This window comes from Fusarium musae, chromosome 3 (assembly GCF_019915245.1).
Source record: "Fusarium musae strain F31 chromosome 3, whole genome shotgun sequence".
Lineage (NCBI taxonomy): Eukaryota > Fungi > Ascomycota > Sordariomycetes > Hypocreales > Nectriaceae > Fusarium > Fusarium musae.
This window is the reverse complement of record NC_058389.1, coordinates 4191560-4209629: the sequence shown is the minus strand read 5'-3', so window position 1 is coordinate 4209629 and position 18070 is coordinate 4191560. Positions and strand designations below refer to the sequence as shown.

Sequence of the window (18070 nt, the reverse complement as noted above, 5' to 3'; positions counted from 1 at the left end):
CAACCACTGTTTACGAACTCGGCTCCCTCGGTCGAGGTCCCCTTTCCTTTCCGTTCGCCGTCATCGTTTCTTTAAATCGACTATTCCTCTAGTTCCTGCGATAATACTTGATACTTGGTCTTGTGTTTCGAAATAAATGCTCAAAGGCATGGTGACGTCAAAACTTACCCTCTAGAATATCTTACCCTCGAATACCTATAAGCTCTATCGAGCACGTGCAGCTTCAAATCACAACCAACCTGTCCCGTCCCACGACGACCTGACATCTTTGATTGCCTGCGCGCTGCGACGAGATGCTTCTCCTCCATCAAGTCGGCAGCCTCAAGACAGGCGAAGTCGTTCGATATACTATAACATACATACCCTCTCAAGACCGAATCTTACCGTCACCTGAGAAGCTCTTCCTGCGCGTGCGCAACACTTCGGCCATCGCCCTCCGAGCCGCTTTCGTTCACGGACCGTATACTCTTTCCACCGCCGCTTACCCCGCAGGGTTCAATCCCAACGAGAAATTCGAATATCCCGAGCGCTATGGAGTGCCGGAGTTTGAGCCCATGGTCAAGGCGGGAGGCTCTTGGGAATGTGAGCTTGTGGTTCCGGTTACAATCCGACAAAGTGCCGGGTTAGGAAGTCATGGAGGGTTTGGAAAAGCTCCAGAGCATGATCATGAAAGCGCTAGTTGGATTGTTGAGGTCTCTTCACAGATTCTATTCTCGACTTCTGCTGCTGTTGGGTTCGAGGTTGTGTTGGCCCGTGATAAGAAGTCCTTAAGCCTCAGCAACTCGAGTCCTGTGGTCGGTGGACAATCCCAAGTCCCTCAGCCTGGAAAGATCAGTGACTACCAACAAGGTGTAGAGGCCAAAGAAGGACATCATGCTGCGCAGCCACGAGGTGTCTTTTCTCGCGCGATACAACTCAAGGTCGAAGATACTGCAGCACTGTGGAACACACCTAGACTTCCAGGCTGGGATGACAAAGGAGAAGGTCGCGCTGAAAAGCGTTCAGGTGCAGATCAGCATGTAGAAAGTGTCGTCAAGACTGGCGATCCTGAAACAAAAGGCGATGAATCAAAACCAGAGAAGCCCAAAAAGAAACAGAAAAAGGTCCACATGGTGGTTCTGACACATGGTCTGCACAGCAATCTTGGCGCAGATATGCTCTTCATGAAAGAAAGCATCGACGCAGCTGTCAAGCAAGCCAAGATCGATGCCAAGGCACGGCGGGCCCGGGAACGAGCCGCGAGGAAGAAATCAGGCAATGGCCTCGTCGAATCAGACTCTCACGATACAAAGGACATGGACAGAGTGGAGGGTGAAGACGATGACGACGATGATGATGAAGAGGTTATTGTTCGTGGTTATTCCGGCAACTCGACCAAAACTGAACGAGGGATTAAGTATCTCGGGAAGAGGCTCGCTAGATACGTCCTGTCCATGACATACCCAGATCAGCCATTCCTACCGACAGGGAAAGGAATGACGGATGCTATAACTCATAGTTTTGACAAGCACGATCCCCAGCAGAAAGCGGTACACAAACACAGTACTATACACCTCGGCAAGGATGGGGCTCATCTTCACAAGGCCGAGCGTCCATACAAGATTACCAGCATAAGTTTCATTGCTCACTCTCTTGGTGGTCTTGTTCAGACATACGCTATTGCATATATACAAAAACACTCACCGCAGTTCTTCGACCTCATTAAGCCGATCAACTTTGTTGCTTTGGCTACACCATTTCTAGGTCTAAGCAACGAGAACCCTCTATACGTCAAGTTTGCTCTGGACTCTGGTCTCGTTGGCAGGACAGGAAAGGATCTTGGTCTGACATGGAGAGCGCCGACACTTGCACGGAGTGGTTGGGGTGCTATTGTTGGAAACTTAGGAGAGACAGCGCATAAGAAGGTTTATGGGGAGACACAACCTGAGTCGAAACCGCTTCTAAGGATCTTACCTACTGGTCCTGCACATACCGCGCTGAAGAAGTTCCGAAACAGAACTGTTTACTCCAACGTTGTCAATGATGGAATTGTCCCGCTTCGCACAAGTTGTCTGTTGTTCCTGGACTGGCAGGGACTCGGGCGTGTTGAGAAAGCTCGACGAGATGCTGGCTTGGTTGAAACAGTTGTTGGGTTCGGATGGGCTGAATTAACGGGCACGAATCAAGCTCGTCAGAAGCAACTTGGAAACGGCCCAGCAGGACAGTCTGGTACTTCATCTCCTCAGACTCACGAAAATATGCGCGAGGTTCCACAGCCACCAAGTACGGCTATGGTTGATGATGACAGGGCGAGTCTGCGTTCTGTAGCAACGCCATATGGCGATGAGGTACCATCTGACTCTGCCGATTCAACCAACAGTGGACCATTGGCGGGATTCTTCAACTTCTTCAAGAGTAATGAGCCTCCAAAGCCTCCCAATGTGTCGCAGAAGCAGAAGAAGATATACTCCAAGAGTCAGACTCTCAAGCTTGATGAGTTGGCTGATGGCAGTGTTGATACTGCCTCTGAGTCTGCTTCAACTAAACAGTCCAAGGTTACAACTGGGCATGAGGGCGAAGACGAGATGACTGCTCCCCCAAGAACGACTATCTTTGAATCTGCTGGTGATCTACTCAACCCCAAGGTACCCGATGTTGAGTACCTGATTGATCCATCAAAGCGGCCGCGAACTATATTCCATGACCGTGTTTATCACCCAGCCGATATACCTGGTCCACCATTGAAGAGACGCCCTACTACATTGGTCAGGAGAAAGACGGGCCAACGACAGAACTCGATAGGACAAGCCTCTACCAGCAGCGCAGATTCGTCGCCATATCCTCATGTGAATCATGAGGACAGTTCATTATCAGCGAAAGACTACGATGATACAGCGAACACGAATCCCGATAAAGATATTCATGAAATTATCGACACTTCAAACATGCGAGTTGAGGAGAAGATTGCAAGAGCTTACCACAAGGACCTGTCGTGGAGAAAGGTTCTCGTCAAGGTTGAGCCCGATGCTCACAACAACGTTCTGGTCCGCCGCATGTTTGCCAACGCGTATGGCTGGCCTGTCATCAAGCACTTAGTCGATGCCCACTTCAGCGACTCGGCGGCCTCTCGCCTCCGTGACGAGGACGAACACAACCGTGAGCGGGCCCGCAACATGAACGAGCCTCCTGACGAGCATGGAGCCGAACTCAAGAAGAGTCGAGACAACTTAGCAAGCATGACTCGAACAGATAGTGAGTCTCGGGAAGCTATGGATAAAGTATCGGATCTTCCGAAGTCACAGCAGTCCAAGAGAGGGAGCGACGCATCAACGCACCAGCGGCCAAAGACGGAACGAGCGGACTCAGTGACATGGAGCGAGCGAGACTGGCACGATAGCGACTGCGATAGTGATCTTGATTTTGGAGGTGATCTGCCTGCGCCAACGTCCCCGTCGGCGCTTCATCAGCAGGACAAGGGCAAAGAGGCGCAGGGGCCGTCGGGTGGGTGGAGCTGGACGGAGAAGATTGTGGGCAAGGGAGCTTCACGCGCAAAGAGTCCCGTGCATGGAGCTAAAGATGAATAAGTCTGGGCTTGAAGGTGCGCATTGTTATTATACGACTATAGATTGAGAAGAGACGGGAGTTCATACAGGATAGAAGGGGCATTGAAGCGCAGCATGTTGATTCAGCGACAATGAATCTAGAGCCGGTCCAATTGATCAATACGCGAAATACCAATTCCAGTTGGAATACGTGTCCTGGGACTTATCGTAAGAGCTCCAAGAATTAGCTCAAAGCTTGAAGAAGCACAGCTGTAGGTCTCAGTTCCAATGTCTCAGGTACCAAACATCTGGGAGCACTAATCGGTCGATTGTAGCACCGAAAAGGCAAACGGGGCTCGAGTCAAAGAAAATCTCCATGATGCGAACTATGGGGAAGTAAGTGTGGGCAGACAGATTCTGTAGGCTAAAGACTTGTGAAGAGTCGCCCTGCATAAAGAGGCTTTTGGGAGGTGTTCGGTATGGGATGTCAGAGCGTTGAGATCGAGATCTGTATGAGACATGGCTTGAGTGATGATGAGGACATGATGGGCTTTTTTTCAGGGGAATTCGAGTTGTTCGATTGTGTAAAGTCTGGTGATCTGAAAAGATTTGCTTCTTGGGAAGGGCATTGTGAATATGCATGTTGATCAAGGGGCATCTAATAAGGTTCAGCATGTGTTAACACTTACAAAAGAACCCTTGAAGCTAAATCCAAGGGTCCATAATAGCAACAAGCAGCCCATCGGGAGTTAGTATCAGATGCAAAAACGGCAAAAAGAAGGTATAACGGCGGAATCTAACCGCCAACGATGGACGAACAGGGAATCGAACCCTGGACCACTCCCAGATTATTCGGATGAATTATGCTAAGGGAGTATTATACCACTAAACCATTCGCCCGAGGAATTGTTGAAGTAGCTCGTGGAAAATACGTATTAAGTCGGTGATTTGTGAGAATTGGTGATAGTGTCGATTTGTGGTGGGGTTGGAGATGAAGTGGGGGCTTGAATCGTGCAGGTTGAATCTCTTGGCCATGGCAGTGCATTCAGAAGATGCAGTAGAGGAAGATGGAGACTGTTGTTTTTATATAGAGAAAAAATATGTTGTTTAAAGGTATAGTAGTGATAGAGTATCATGTCCTATCAATCATCCTCGTGGTATAGAGAATTCACAGAAATTGAGAGAAGATGCACGTGTAAATCAAGTATTAATCTATTCTCCAACCATGACGACCATGTGCGTCACCGTCCATTTCTCTCTGGGCTGGGGGCCTCCGATTCCACTCCCACACCAAGCAAGCTCCAGCTCCAAACAAACTCCAAGTTCTGGAGCTCACTAGAAGAAAAAAATCATCGTCGTCAGCTTCGCCACGGTTCTAGCCTTTCTCTCTCATACAATACAATCCCTGTGCGATTCCTCTTCCCAACCAAAAGTTGTTGTTGAGCAAGAGGCAAACAATTCCTCTCCAACTACCTTACCTAGTCGCTTTTTTTCCTCCTTCACCGGCTTCTTTTCTATCCGTGCGGTTCGTGCCATAAAGATTTATATTACAGACGTCATGCTACGATAGTTTACTTTGCTGGTTCTACGATTCTTCTTACGCCGAGCTATTCTACTCTGACATTACTACTCCCTCTGGCGCATTGCAGCAAAACGACCACCAAGATGATGAGATTATACCTCCTACCGCTCTCGACGCGGCGAACTCTCCTCTATGCGAAACGGCTCGAAGCAAATACTGCGCCACAAGGCAGAACATATGTTGACAAGGGCACTGCATGGGCGGCCAAGACGTGGGCGCAATGGGAGAAGATGGAGTCTGGGTGGAAGCGCAAGGTCGTCGATTACGGTAACTACGCTTTTCGTCGCATCCCATATGAGGAATGGGGTCTCAAGTCTGTACCGCCTCTGTCGGTGAGACGCCGTGGGAAGGAGAATGAGATGAAGGAAAAGGTCGACTTGTGCTTCCCGAGCTCGGTGATACCGCCGAATAAGGCGGAGGGTATTCTCAAGACTCTTGCGACGGAGCGTCAGGCGCTGCACAAAAAGAGGCTTGTGTGGTGTATTGTCGGCATGCCGATTACTATTCCATTTGCGCTCGTACCCATGTGAGTCCATACCATCCTCTTTGCTTTTTTTTTTTTTTTTTGTTTTCTCGATTCGCTGACTAACACACACAGCATCCCTAACCTGCCCTTCTTCTACCTCGTCTACAGAGCATGGTCACACGGCAGAGCCATCTCAGGTGGAAAGCATCTCCAATGGCTGCTGGAGAACAAGCTCCTACGCCTAGCTCCATCTGAGAAGCTCGATCAGCTCTACGCACTACACGCCCCACCAGCCGAGGAGCCGGACAATAAAGAGCGTACCCTTCTTACACAAAAGGAAGTTCAGACTTTCTCAGACACTCTTGACATGCCGGCTCTTGAAGTGGAGCTCGAGAGGGCTATATGGCAGGTCGAGCAAGCCGTTCAAGACCCAGATAGTCAGAGCCCACCTAAAGAGAGTTCACCTGGTGCGGCAGCCGAGAAACCAGGGTCCACTGAAACGGTGGATAAGAAAGATCAATGAGAAAGAAGATGATGAATTAGTTACACATGAGCTTTCGTTATGTTGGACGATGTATGATACCTATGTACTGAGGCAGGTGTGTATTTTGGTATGGACAAAGAAACGGTTGGAAGTATTTGTATTTGTATTGTATTTGTATTTGTGTTTGTGTTTGTATTAGACTGGTGTGAATACCTAGGAAAAGGCAAAGGTGAAGGCAAGGGTAAAGGAGAAACAGGCGTAAGTACGCGGGTATATCTATAGAAAAGGTCCTCTCCCCAACGCGCCGCGCCTGACAAATGTTGGCGTAGTAGTACAATCCCAATTATCATAAAATTCATGGCTTTTCGTTCATCTTGGCCCTTGGGCGTAAGTCATAATGTCTCAGCTGCTCTGAGCATATCGCGGACCTTGAGAGCGGGGAGAAGCCCGACGAGGCCCATGGCCAACACCATGCGTCTTGTCCTGAGACATGTGAGATCGGGAAGACGGATGTTGCTGGCGATTCGGTGGGCATCGGAGAGTGAGAAGTTGAGGCCGAGGTTCTTGAGAGCGGGCATTGAATACAGGCAGTTCTGGATCATTGTTAGATGAGATTCTTGGTGAGATGAGATACACTGAAGAATAACTTACTCGGCTCTTTGGTGGTGCTTTATATCCCATGACAGCAGCTTCAGCATATTCGTACTGAACAACCTGAGCGCTCAGAACATGTCCTCTCCAAGCATCCGCTGCCTTTACGCGGAGGAGTCGTTGAGTGAGAGTGTGAGAGCCAGGAGGGCCTCGTCGACTTCTTCTTCGGCGCACAATGCGTCCTGAAGCTGTGGCATATTTGTTCTCGGGTCCATGGTTCGTGGGGTTGAGAGGAGATGGAAACACTGGGGCGTACGAAGACGCATTGTGATAGGTACAGGCGACCATTGTTGCTGTTGTTGTTTGATGTTTGATGGTATTCAGTATATTGCTTGTCTGAAGGATGAAAAAGAGAGGAATCTCAGAGGGAGACCAAGTTATGGAATATTACTCTTGAGGGAGATGTAAAAGGACGAGGGATGGTGATACTATCTGCTCAAGAGGATATCCTCGAATCCTTATATTCAATTCCTCTCGAGTAAACCTGACACTAGTGCCATCACTCTATCCTCCCCAAGCCATGCAATTAGAGAGAAAAAATGATCTCCAGGGGCTGGACGGCCCAATACTGTCTGAGTAAAACATCAATGTTCTACATTAGAGGAATGCTCTCTGCGCGTATAAGTCGTGACCCTTGACAAAGATGGAGGTCTCCACCAACCAAACCAAAAAAAATGGTTCGGTTCAGTGTGTGGAGGCTTAAAATCCTCTAGTCAGGTACAGAAAGTGAGCTGCAGCGACTCGGATGATCAGACACGGAGCACTAGAAAAAGCAAGGAGACGTGCAGACAAAAAAGGAGTCTGAAGAGAAACTACTGCAGGTCACAGTAGGAGCCTAAAGGAAAAAAGAGGCTAAGAGATTGTGACGAGACAGACACGGACGGGCGAGACATGAGGATCCTGTGGGAGTGGAGAGAGCGAGCTCGTGTCTTCTTTTCCATCCCTTGATATCGTGGGCGGGGGGCAGAGACAGAGACCTGACCTGATAAACTGCCAATATTATTGGCTTCTCTCCCTCAATTGATAAATTCTAGAGTTAACAAAACCCCTTCGATGGTAGAATATATCCATTCTATCCATTGTGAGAAAGGCTTGATGGGGAACTAGACAATAGGACTGTGGGAACGTGCTCGATGATCTCAGCTAACGAGGGGGAATACAATGATCGTATCCATCCATTATTTATCGGCCCGCGAGCTACTAACAACAAGACCTGAACTTTACGCGTCCAGGACGTGTCAGTCAAAATAAAGATCGGGTTTAAGCTGAGTTAGCCTACAGCTCTGGTTGGTTGGTCTGTTAGTTTGTTAGTTTGTCAGTTAGTCAGTTCGTGCAACATAGAATAGATAGTTCAAAAGCTGAAAGGGCATCATTGTTCCATCTAAGTTAGTCCTAAGCGAGTGAGTTGACCAAGACCTGTCCGTCCGTCTCCAACGCCGTCCCTTCTCCTCCCCCTCCTTCTGATCAAGTCCGATTCCGACTTGAATTGTCCCATCTGATTACTGTATTACCCAATGTTTGATGCAAAGGTCGTTACTCTGAAAAAACAATAATAAAAAAACCATTGAGGTCCTCGAGAACGACACCTAAAATATAAAAGAGTTGGCATCGTCTCGTACTCTATCCTGTTTCTACTTCATGAGATGAAGGTAGCTTCGGTAAAGATGGTGCCCTCCTCGACGATCTCCTCATCTCCAATCTTCAGCTTCAGGGAGAGCTTGGGATGGTACTATAGATTTTATAGTCAGCAAGGGGGTTAAGTTCAGACCAAGACTCTCGGAAATTAAATAAAGGAAAACCTGAGGAACTGTACCTGGTAGATGTATGGCTTTGTGCCAGCTGCAGCTGCGACAATCGTCTTGACGAACCCGGGGACTTCGGCCATGACGTCAACTCTATCAACCCTCTCCCCGAGAGATCCCTCGACCGAGGCCTCGACGGCTTTTCCGTCCTTGGTCTTTCCGGTCCAGGTGTACTTGGCGTCGCTCGGCTCAGGCCAGTCGTTCTCTGAATCCTTCTTGACCTGAGTGTGCGTGGCCGTGTTGTCGACGCCGCCGATGACAATCTCGCCATCCTTGACAATACCACCCACGTTGACGAGGGTAGAGCCGTACGAGGGAGTGCTGGTGAACTCCATCAGCACAGCTGAATAGGTGGGACCCTGAAAGTTAAGAAAGTTCCATCGAGATGCAGCGTGGTGCGGCTTCATGCCCTGAAGGGCGTAAGCGAAGAAGGCCTTGCCCTTGAAATCCATGGGGCCGTCCTTTGTGGTGATGGTACCCTCAGAAACACAGCGAGGCCAGAAGGCGTGTCGCATAGATCCCCACGGGTTCGCCATGTCTGTACCGTACAAAGTTGTTCCTGTGGTTCCGGCCTGGAAACCAGGTGTGGAGCGGGTGATCTTGAGGTTGACGATGGCGTTGGGGTCGTTCATGCTCTTGATGGTGTAGTAGGTGCCATCCTCGGACAGCTCGATCGCGCAGTCGTCTGCGTAGAAACTCGTCTTGTCCTCGTTGAAGTCGTGGTTGCTGAGGGGTGTAGAGGCCCAGAGGTGGGGCTTGGCAGGGTCTGAGCTGAAGACCTTTGCGTTGAACTGGCAGGTTGTTCGGATGCCACTTTGAAGATATTAGCAGAGCCATTTGATATTGGACAGTTCGAGACATACGCTACGTTACTATAGATAAGCTGAGCAAGGGCGATTTGACCGTTGTCGCCAAAGATGTAAAAGGTGTGTGTCTCAACAGAAGTAGAGTCCATGGCCTGCCACTTCAGGTCATTTCGAGAGATCTCAGTGTAGGGAGTCTTCTCAGCCTCTGTAGCGACAGACTTGATGGCAGAAGGGCCGTAGATAGGCTCCTGAGTGCCGGCGACATTGGCCAGTCTATAGCGGTCAGTATTTTTACATGAAGCTCTCCAGGGTCCATCTCATGGTGGGGTCAAGAAAGGATCTGAGGGGAGAGTCTATAACATACTGTTGCTTGGCCCAGTTGAACATGATGAATGTGTATGAGGGTGTTTTAGTGCTTGCAAGAGAGAGAGAAAAGGGTTCTGCTTCGAATGAGGTTGATGGGATGATGGGTCGAGAAATGAACGAAGGAAATGCTGGGGACGTCGTTAATTAGCCCAAGGCTGGCTACGGCATGGATTGGATACTAGAGCTGCAGTCCCAAATATCGATGTCACTTTCACACCGCTGGGCCTGCTTTTATGTGGCGGCACCCGCCTGATTTTCCCCTGGGTCATGGAGGGGTACTTGGATGATGGTTGTGGCTGGTGTCAGAATCGATGATGTGGGGAATGACGTGTGTTGAGCATAAACGCGTACCGAGACGCGTCTATATTTTTACAGTATTCTTATATTAGTACAGTGTCTTGTATGCATGTTACACTGCTGCAGAATATCCTCCTTACAGCATGTCGAGAAACATGAAGATGTCCAGTGTTGCGCCACGCATGTCATTGAATAGGAGTAAAACTGCTTATTTAGTGTTGAAGAAACTAATGTGCTAATGTAATTCCCGTAGCTTCCGGCATCCACTTATTGTAAATCAGCGCTGGGCTGGGCTGGTAATCTCATCTCAAAATCATGCCCAAATGGTCCCATGATGCTGAACTTACCCTACAGATGATCCTTGGAATTTACAGGAGACATGACAAGCGAAAATTGCTAATGTACTGTCTATTTTAACTGGACAGAGGGGTTCATAGTCTCTAATCACATATTATGAGATGCTTACTTCACGATTGTCAACTTGGTGGCAACATTGTTGTCGTGAAGAGGTCACACTAAATGTCCTCAAACACTAAACCACAACAAGTGAGATGACCAAATAATCAACTGAACTAGATTGTCAAATAACAATGAATTTGTCTAAAACATCAAGAAACATAAATATTTATCAGATGAGTTAAACCCATACAGACAACAGTCGACATTATATCCTCCTTTGAGAAGCTATGACTTAAGGCACACATAATATATTGATGATTGGTAGTAAGACATAGGATACAAGTTAATCAGTATCAACATCGTACTCGATTATCTCGCATCTACTCAGTAGTTTCGGGTATATGAACATAAATACGAAATGTTAAAGTTTACCTTACCTTATCTTATCCCTCGTCCCTTTCTGACAGGGGCAACAGAGGAACAAAGTAAAATTCCCAGGCACTGCAAAGTGACCAATTAGAAGGCGTCTTTAATTATCACCTGCAGTCTAAAACCCTTCGGCCCGTCATCTACTGCAGCGACACTGGGGGCTTCAGTGCGCGACGCGCTCGGTCACTGGACTTGATTTGACTTCTGATCGCAACCTTCCAGATCCAACCTCAAACTTGTCTCTTTCCTCATCAGCCCAGACCAACCCAAAACTCTGCATTGTACTCCGTGTCTACCAACTTTACACCAAATCACGAATTTTGACCTTGCGATCACTACAAACTCATCAGCCTCATTGCGCCTCAAAGTCATCGACGCTTGCCCTTGCGCGTCAGCCAGAAGTAGAACTGCCGAGTAACCACCATCTTCACAATCTTTATCGAGCATTATCGATAACATCCCGCGCCCTTCTCCCTATCGATTACTTACCTTACCCTACCTTACCTTGCTTCAGCCCTGTATCGTTTTGCAGGCAATTGTCACTATGGAGGAGGACGGGGCGCAACTCCTGCAGCAGACAGGACTTGATCCTATTTCTCGACCAGACTCGACTTCGACGTCTGCATCAGCCTCATTACCACACGTATTACCAGGCATTTCGGCTCTTGCTGCTGCCAACGCGGCTACAGAAGCGACATCTCAACTAAGGTAAGATAAGATAACCCAAAGAACTGTTCGCCATCCGTGACAATGAATGCGCGATTGATACTGCAGTCTTGCGCTCGAGCCTCCATCAAACAAACCCTCCGACACCTCCATGACCAAAAAATTGATTGTTAACTAACCCCTGTCTGCAGAGCATCGGCCGCTCCGTCGCCCGCAATGTATGCCACTGCATCTCCTGCCGCTACGAGTGGGGGATCGGGAAGTACCATGGTAAGTCGCGACCATATTTCATTATCACAATCTTATCAGCACTTCTCCCCGTTGCACTTTATATGCTGGGTCTGCAGCCGACCTATGCCATTTCCCGCAATCTTATCTCGAGAACGGATGCATCCTGCCCAGGCCTGTCACGTTTTTTGCGGCGCCAGCTCAGTTGGCCCGGCCTTATCGCCGCTGACTGATACAATCACGTGTCTTATCTCCAAACCTTGCCACACTAATCCCTTACGGGATGGTCGATGGGTCTCAGGCTTATCTGGCTTATCAAGCGCAGCCAGTTACGTTGCACCCAAAGAATTTTACTCCATCCTCTTATCGTGGCCGAGATAATAATCATCGCTCTCCCTCCCGCCTTCGCATTGTATTGATTACACTGTACTCACTTTACACTCAACAACCGGCACCATGATGGCAACTAACGGATCAACGCAGCCTACCTGCCAAAATTGTAGCACCTCTACAACCCCATTATGGCGTCGCGACGAATTTGGCTCGGTTTTGTGCAATGCCTGTGGCTTGTTCCTCAAGCTGCATGGTAGACCCCGGCCAATTTCGCTCAAGACAGACGTTATCAAGAGTCGCAATCGAGTCAAGACAATGCGCCCTGATTTGGCGAATAAGAAAAAGGTTGGTCCAATGCCGTCAGAGGCATTGCGCATTGCTAACGCAGACTAGCAACAACAACAGCAGCAGCAAGCAGCTGCGCAAGGCTTCCCTACGACCGATGCAAATGGATTCGACACGACCGGACAGGCTGCTGCTGCCGCCGCACACGCTGCTCAAGCCGCGCGACGAGCGTCCCAGAGATCGAACGGCCACGACGGAGCCGACTCACCAATCTCCCGCACTGGTACCCCCTCTATGTACGCGCATGGCCTGTCCCAGTTCATGGTCGACGACCCTTACCAGACCGGCTTTGTAGCGACAGGGGAAGGTCGCGCGTCATCTCCCACGAACGGGGATCGCAAAATGGACGCGCCACAGACGCATGAGCAGCTCATTGCGCACAACTCAAGCCTGAAGACGCGGGTCAGCGAACTCGAAGTGATCATTGAGCTTTTCCGAGGCCGCCTTAGCCAACTCGAGCAACAAGAAGCTGTCGTTAGAAGCGGACAGCAGTTGAACCAGTTGCGCTCTCAACTGGAGCAAACACAGGAGAGCGAGGCTCAGCTACGCCGCCAGCTCGAGGATAGCCACCGGCGAGAGAGTAGCCTCAAGCGGCGTCTAGATGACCTTGAACTTGAGCTTCAAGCCTTTCAGGGAGCCAACTTGGCCCCTGGAGAGAGACCCTCCAAGAGACCTCGTACCATTGAAGAGCCCACAAAGACACAAGCAGAAGCAGATATCGAGGCAGCAGCTGAAGCATTGCTGGCTTCGGAAGCCTCTAGACCGAGCGAGGCCGTCGAATCTGCCCCTGTCGTGGATGCTCCTGAGCCAACTGAGTTGCCGCAACATTCTGAAGACTCAAAAGAAGATTCTGTACCCAAAACTGAGGATGAGATCGAGGCTGCTGATGTGCCAATTGATCCTAACATGCCCGTAATTGATGATGTTACTCAACCTGCGGCCGCAGAAGAAACAACGAAAACGGAGGATGTTGAGATTCCTGACGCACCCGACGCACCCGATGCATCTGAAGCACCTAGCGCGCCGCCTGAAGCAGCTGAAGCAACTGGAGCAACTGAGGCAGCTGATGCCTCTGCCACCGCTGACGCCTCCCCTGAGGCTACTGAAGGGACAGAAACTCCTGCGCCCGCTGCTGCAGCTACATGAGAAGAGTGATGTTGTAAATGTCTCCGACTAGTAACGAAATGAACTTGATATCCGCGCCAGTCTAAACGACTGACGTTTCATTCGTCATTGATCCAACGCTACTGTCAGATTCATTGCTCGGTGTCTTGGCACCAATCACGACTCATCTTGATTTATACCTCCCCGCGCGAGGCGTTTGTCGCCCTCGCCTTTTTTGTTCATGATATACCTCCTAGCGGCAAGGGCAGCGAGGATTCTAGGCGTTTTGGCCTGTTTGTTTCGAAGTATAAGAGATGATTGAGGAGCATACAAATGTTTTAATGGAACGATGAATGCGAATGCGAAACTCGGTATACGGAGACACGGTACGAGGATTCAGTCAGTCTTGGTTGGGAGTGTGGGACTTTTCGGAGTGCGAGAGGAGATGGAGAATATGGTAGTTATCAAAAAGTTTAGCTGCTCTTGCAATGGGAAATAGACCCTGACTTTGAGTCATCACTTATCTGATATGATATCGATAGCATACAATGAATGCCTTATGTAGCATGGCGTAGAATGTGATAAGCCTCGACCGTCGAAACCTTTGTAGTGGGTGACTCGGGCCGCTAATCATTTCACCTGTATCTATGTTTTCTCCCTCTATAAACGAAGATAATTTCTAGTCCCTTGAATTTCCTGTGTTGCCTGTCTTTGGTTCTCCTGACAGTGATTGACAGTGATTAACTGTCGCAGTCACGTGCTCCAGTAAAGATGATACAGCTGCAATGGAATAACACAAGCTCCCCTCCAATCAACACAGAGATCACGCGAACCATTCATTTCCTCAAAGATGCACCGAGGAGATACACCGGATTGAGCCTTTCCGCGCTATTTCACATCTCACAAGAGTTGATATCACGTTGCTTTATCTTATCTTATTCTTGACTCACCTTCACCCTCCTCAGCCTCACAACATGCCTACGGTACCTACCCGAGGCGGTCCTTCGAGGGCGCAAGCTACGTACACGGGGGGAAAGGTCTTGCCTTATCAAAAGAAAGGTCAGGCTGTTCGTGGCGCTTCTGGGAAGACGGTCCTTAGTGGTCGTCGCCATCGGTAAAGTCAATCCCAAAGCTGAAGTAAGACAGTGGAATTGCATACTGACAATCTCATAGCAAGATCCTTCGAGACTCAATTAAAGGAGTCAGTAAGTTATACCACTCATCTCTCCCTGAAGATCACTATTAACAAGACGACTCAGCCAAGCCCGCTATCCGGTTAGTGAATCATGTTCACCTCTATCTGCCTGAGACACATGAGCATCAATACTGACGCTGTGAAACATAGACGTCTAGCGCGCCGAGGAGGTGTGAAGCGTATTTCCGCTGACATCTATGATGAGGTCCGAGCTGCAGCCAAGTCACGGCTTGAACAGGTATGTAACATGTGTACACTGCTTCATTTGATCTACCCATACTAACGCCGTTATCAGATCCTCCAAATGTGTGTTATATACGTTGAGTATAGAAACGCCAAAACCGTGACCGTTCACGATGTGAGTTTCTTGCACTGGCTGCCACAGTTAAAGAGCACCCACTGACATACGAACAGGTCATTCACAGTCTCTCCAGGTTCGGCCGACCCATTTATGGGTTTGACCCAGACACATACGATGGCCAGAACAAACCCAAGGCCTAAACCAAATCATTCCTGCGAATCAGATTTTATGTGTCTTTCATTTGACATGAGCGGTGTTAGGCGTCATTTCAGAGCATTGTTTTGAGCAAAAGGCATATTCTGTTTGAAGAATCGAAAGATTGATTGATATTGATCATGAGCTGTGTGTGCCATAACCTATAAATTATGAACTTCTGTAAACGAAAGGAATATGATATGATCTGGGGTATCTCAAGTGACTGTACGAGTAGTAGGTACGGTATCAAAAAAAAAAAAAAAAAAAAAGAAAGAAAAAAGAAGAAAAAGAAAGAGAGTCGCTCCTCCGACCATTACATGCTTCCTCCGATAACATCTCGTCTTCCCCAACTCAGAGTCTACACTCTAGCGTGTCCCCTCTTCTAGTGGTATCTTTGTAGTTGATAAGTGGTTGTAACTTCTTTCCGTCGATTGCGTCGTCTTCTGAGGTATTCGTTCAAAGCAGTCTTTAAATCTTCTCCTTGTCGTCTTCCATTCCTCCTCATCTCATCATCGTCGTCTCACACATCGCGCTCTGTTGATAACTGATTCGTCGATAGGTGTTCCTCATCCCTGCTATGCGTGAAGTGATGGTTGAGCAACTCAACTCATTTACCTCCTCTTCTTAACCAGGTCCCAGTTGGACAAGATACCATCCAAAGCCCTGGTAGCTCGGACCTCATCACGTCGGAAGGGAGCGTTGAAGATGCCGGGAAGGAGCATGGCGCTATTGGCATGCTCTTGAGCGAATCCAACTTCAGCATCTTTTCCACAACGTTCCTTGGTAACACGGACAGCCTCTTGGAGGAGATCCTTTCCAACACCCTTTCCACGGTAGTTGAGGTTGGTAGTCCACGCGCGAATGACACCCTTGCCCCCTCGTAGAGAAAGAGATCGTCTGCGTCTATGGTTCGAAGTCGGGTTGGGCTCAAGGCGAAGAACGAGGGTTCCGATGATGTCTTGGTTCAGTCGAGCTGCCAGCAGGGTATCCTCCTCTCCGTCATCAGCACGTAGCCAGTTCCATCGCAAGCGCTCAGCCAAGGAAATATAACCGTTGGCCAAGTAACGAATACCCATAAGGTAGCTCATGATCACGCCACAAGAAACCGTCATACCGAGTCCTGAGTCACGAGTAACGCCGCCGAAATGATAAATGGCAGCCAAGGTTGCCGATAGGCCAGCAAGACAAAGCGGGTGGAAAACGAGGTTCAAAGAGGCCCTTTGGCGCATCTGGGCAATCGAGTCGGCGACGAGGCGCATGCCCTCAACCTTGTCTTGAGGCTTGTCAAGGACCTCAAGGGACAACGGCTCGATGTCATCGTCGTTGTCGAGACCAAAGTATGGCGTAGAGGCTGCAAGCGGAGAGGGAGATGGCGGGACAAAAGAGGAAAAGGGAACAGATGGACCGAATTGCGGGGTACTGGTGGCTGAAGTCATTGCCGAGTGGAGGACAAGGTTGGCGCGGAGGAATGTAAAGAAAGCTATAGTTGTGATGTTAGTCATGGTGTTTTGGTTTACACATTTTGGTTCCGTCGAGGTTTGTTCCCAAGCCGGCTATGTTGAATATACATGACGGTAACATATCAACGCAATCCATCGTGCATAGAGCTTTCTGACGCTATAGAATGAATGGTCCCAGCCCTTGAACGTCGAATTCGTGACCATCAAGTCAAGTCTATACGAACTGTCGTGTGCTCAAGGTTGTGACCGGGGTAGGCTTTGTGGTGGCCATAGTAACCGAGCGACAGGGGGCTCTTACACCAGGACAAGGCCCTGAAGGAACAAAGGAAGAGAAAATTGTAAGAAATCAGAGAAACTCACCAGCACTGGTCTTCAAAACCGGAACAGCACCAACTCTATCGACAACTGTGCTTGGGTGGCAGGCCCTCAGATCGAGCTCTCGAATAGCAATATGCTGAGGACCTTCCATAGTGGTGTAGGTGGCCATGGTGAGATATGGCGTATTAGACTACCTTTAGATAAGTACTGGAGGTAGAAAGGAAGAATAAGATAAGAGCAGTCAAAGATGTAAGAAGGAAGCCAGCCTTCAGAAACAAAGTGGACTGGGGAAGACAATAAGGGTATAATGTATTATAAAGTCGAGATGTGATTATGTTTAACAATAGGTCGAGGGAGGAAGAGGGAGACGGGGGAGAAATAGATCGAGACGAGTCCGGGGGAAGAGGAAGAGATTTCAAAGTTTCGAGAAGGGTAGGGTCGTCAGCTCCTGCAAGTCGAAAAATAGGCTTGGGAACGACCCGACGCTCTGGTGGCCGTAGCGTCTTTTTCTTTTTCGAATGCGACACACTCTGCATTAAGATCCTTGCATAGTGCGGCGCTGTCACGGCGTCGAGGCCGGATCCCTGGGCCCTTGGCTCATCCCTGAACTCGTTGGTTGGCGCCTTTGTGCCTCTATTTCTCTCGTGTGTGTCTGTATCTCGTGAGTTTAGACATATAAATGGTCTGCTTTGTTCTCTCTAGCGTGGATGCGGGATGGTGGAATCACTAGTAGCTGATTCTAGGCGTGTTTGCACATGTGGTAGTGGTGGTGTTGATGTCGGTCATGGTTGCGTGACAAGATACGCTATCTCGTCGAGCGATATCAATCATCGTTGGCCTGGTCTCTTGAGAAGGATTCGGCGTAGTAGTGCACCTGCTGCAACGCACACATGTACCGTGGTTCCGTCACAGTATCTTCACTTTGATAATGATACCTATGCACCCCTCTTTTGCCTTATCTTCAAGATCTCACCCAATCATAAGAATTATATCTTGTCTCTCGGCCGTACCGTCATGTTCCAAGTTCAGAGCTTCACACTTCCCCTCCCAATGTAACTAATCATCAGTGACCAACCTCATCAGAGGCGTTGTCTCTCGTCTCGTCTTTTTGTTGAATGACAC

The 18070-nt window shown here is 49.0% G+C and overlaps 7 protein-coding genes and 1 non-coding gene across 8 annotated transcripts; 4 read left to right on the top strand and 4 right to left on the bottom strand.

The window, feature by feature from the left end:
• Window positions 1-293: 293 nt before the first annotated feature.
• Window positions 294-3563, top strand: J7337_004720 (uncharacterized protein; the record flags this gene model as incomplete). The annotated part of the gene is made up of 1 exon (XM_044822411.1): window positions 294-3563. One exon carries the CDS (start codon window positions 294-296, stop codon window positions 3561-3563), a length of 3270 nt encoding a protein of 1089 aa, XP_044683744.1.
• Window positions 3564-4331: 768 nt separating this feature from the next.
• J7337_004719 lies at window positions 4332-4421 on the bottom strand. The gene has a single exon. It is a non-coding gene; the product is annotated as a tRNA-Ala (tRNA).
• A 765-nt stretch (window positions 4422-5186) lies between these two features.
• Window positions 5187-6092, top strand: J7337_004718 (uncharacterized protein; the record flags this gene model as incomplete). The annotated part of the gene is made up of 2 exons (XM_044822410.1): window positions 5187-5629; window positions 5702-6092. 2 exons carry the CDS (start codon window positions 5187-5189, stop codon window positions 6090-6092), a joined length of 834 nt encoding a protein of 277 aa, XP_044683743.1.
• A 353-nt stretch (window positions 6093-6445) lies between these two features.
• J7337_004717 (uncharacterized protein) lies at window positions 6446-6992 on the bottom strand (the record flags this gene model as incomplete). Its single annotated transcript, XM_044822409.1, has 2 exons — window positions 6446-6646; window positions 6705-6992. 2 exons carry the CDS (start codon window positions 6990-6992, stop codon window positions 6446-6448), a joined length of 489 nt encoding a protein of 162 aa, XP_044683742.1.
• A 1348-nt stretch (window positions 6993-8340) lies between these two features.
• SVF1 (putative cell survival pathways protein) lies at window positions 8341-9699 on the bottom strand (the record flags this gene model as incomplete). The annotated part of the gene is made up of 4 exons (XM_044822408.1): window positions 8341-8433; window positions 8518-9319; window positions 9370-9585; window positions 9677-9699. 4 exons carry the CDS (start codon window positions 9697-9699, stop codon window positions 8341-8343), a joined length of 1134 nt encoding a protein of 377 aa, XP_044683741.1.
• A 1648-nt stretch (window positions 9700-11347) lies between these two features.
• On the top strand, window positions 11348-13521 carry J7337_004715 (uncharacterized protein; the record flags this gene model as incomplete). The annotated part of the gene is made up of 4 exons (XM_044822407.1): window positions 11348-11511; window positions 11661-11739; window positions 12181-12375; window positions 12424-13521. 4 exons carry the CDS (start codon window positions 11348-11350, stop codon window positions 13519-13521), a joined length of 1536 nt encoding a protein of 511 aa, XP_044683740.1.
• A 932-nt stretch (window positions 13522-14453) lies between these two features.
• J7337_004714 (uncharacterized protein) lies at window positions 14454-15175 on the top strand (the record flags this gene model as incomplete). The annotated part of the gene is made up of 3 exons (XM_044822406.1): window positions 14454-14593; window positions 14825-14912; window positions 15005-15175. 3 exons carry the CDS (start codon window positions 14454-14456, stop codon window positions 15173-15175), a joined length of 399 nt encoding a protein of 132 aa, XP_044683739.1.
• Window positions 15176-15781: 606 nt separating this feature from the next.
• Window positions 15782-17117, bottom strand: J7337_004713 (uncharacterized protein; the record flags this gene model as incomplete). Its single annotated transcript, XM_044822405.1, has 2 exons — window positions 15782-16650; window positions 16991-17117. 2 exons carry the CDS (start codon window positions 17115-17117, stop codon window positions 15782-15784), a joined length of 996 nt encoding a protein of 331 aa, XP_044683738.1.
• Window positions 17118-18070: the final 953 nt, after the last annotated feature.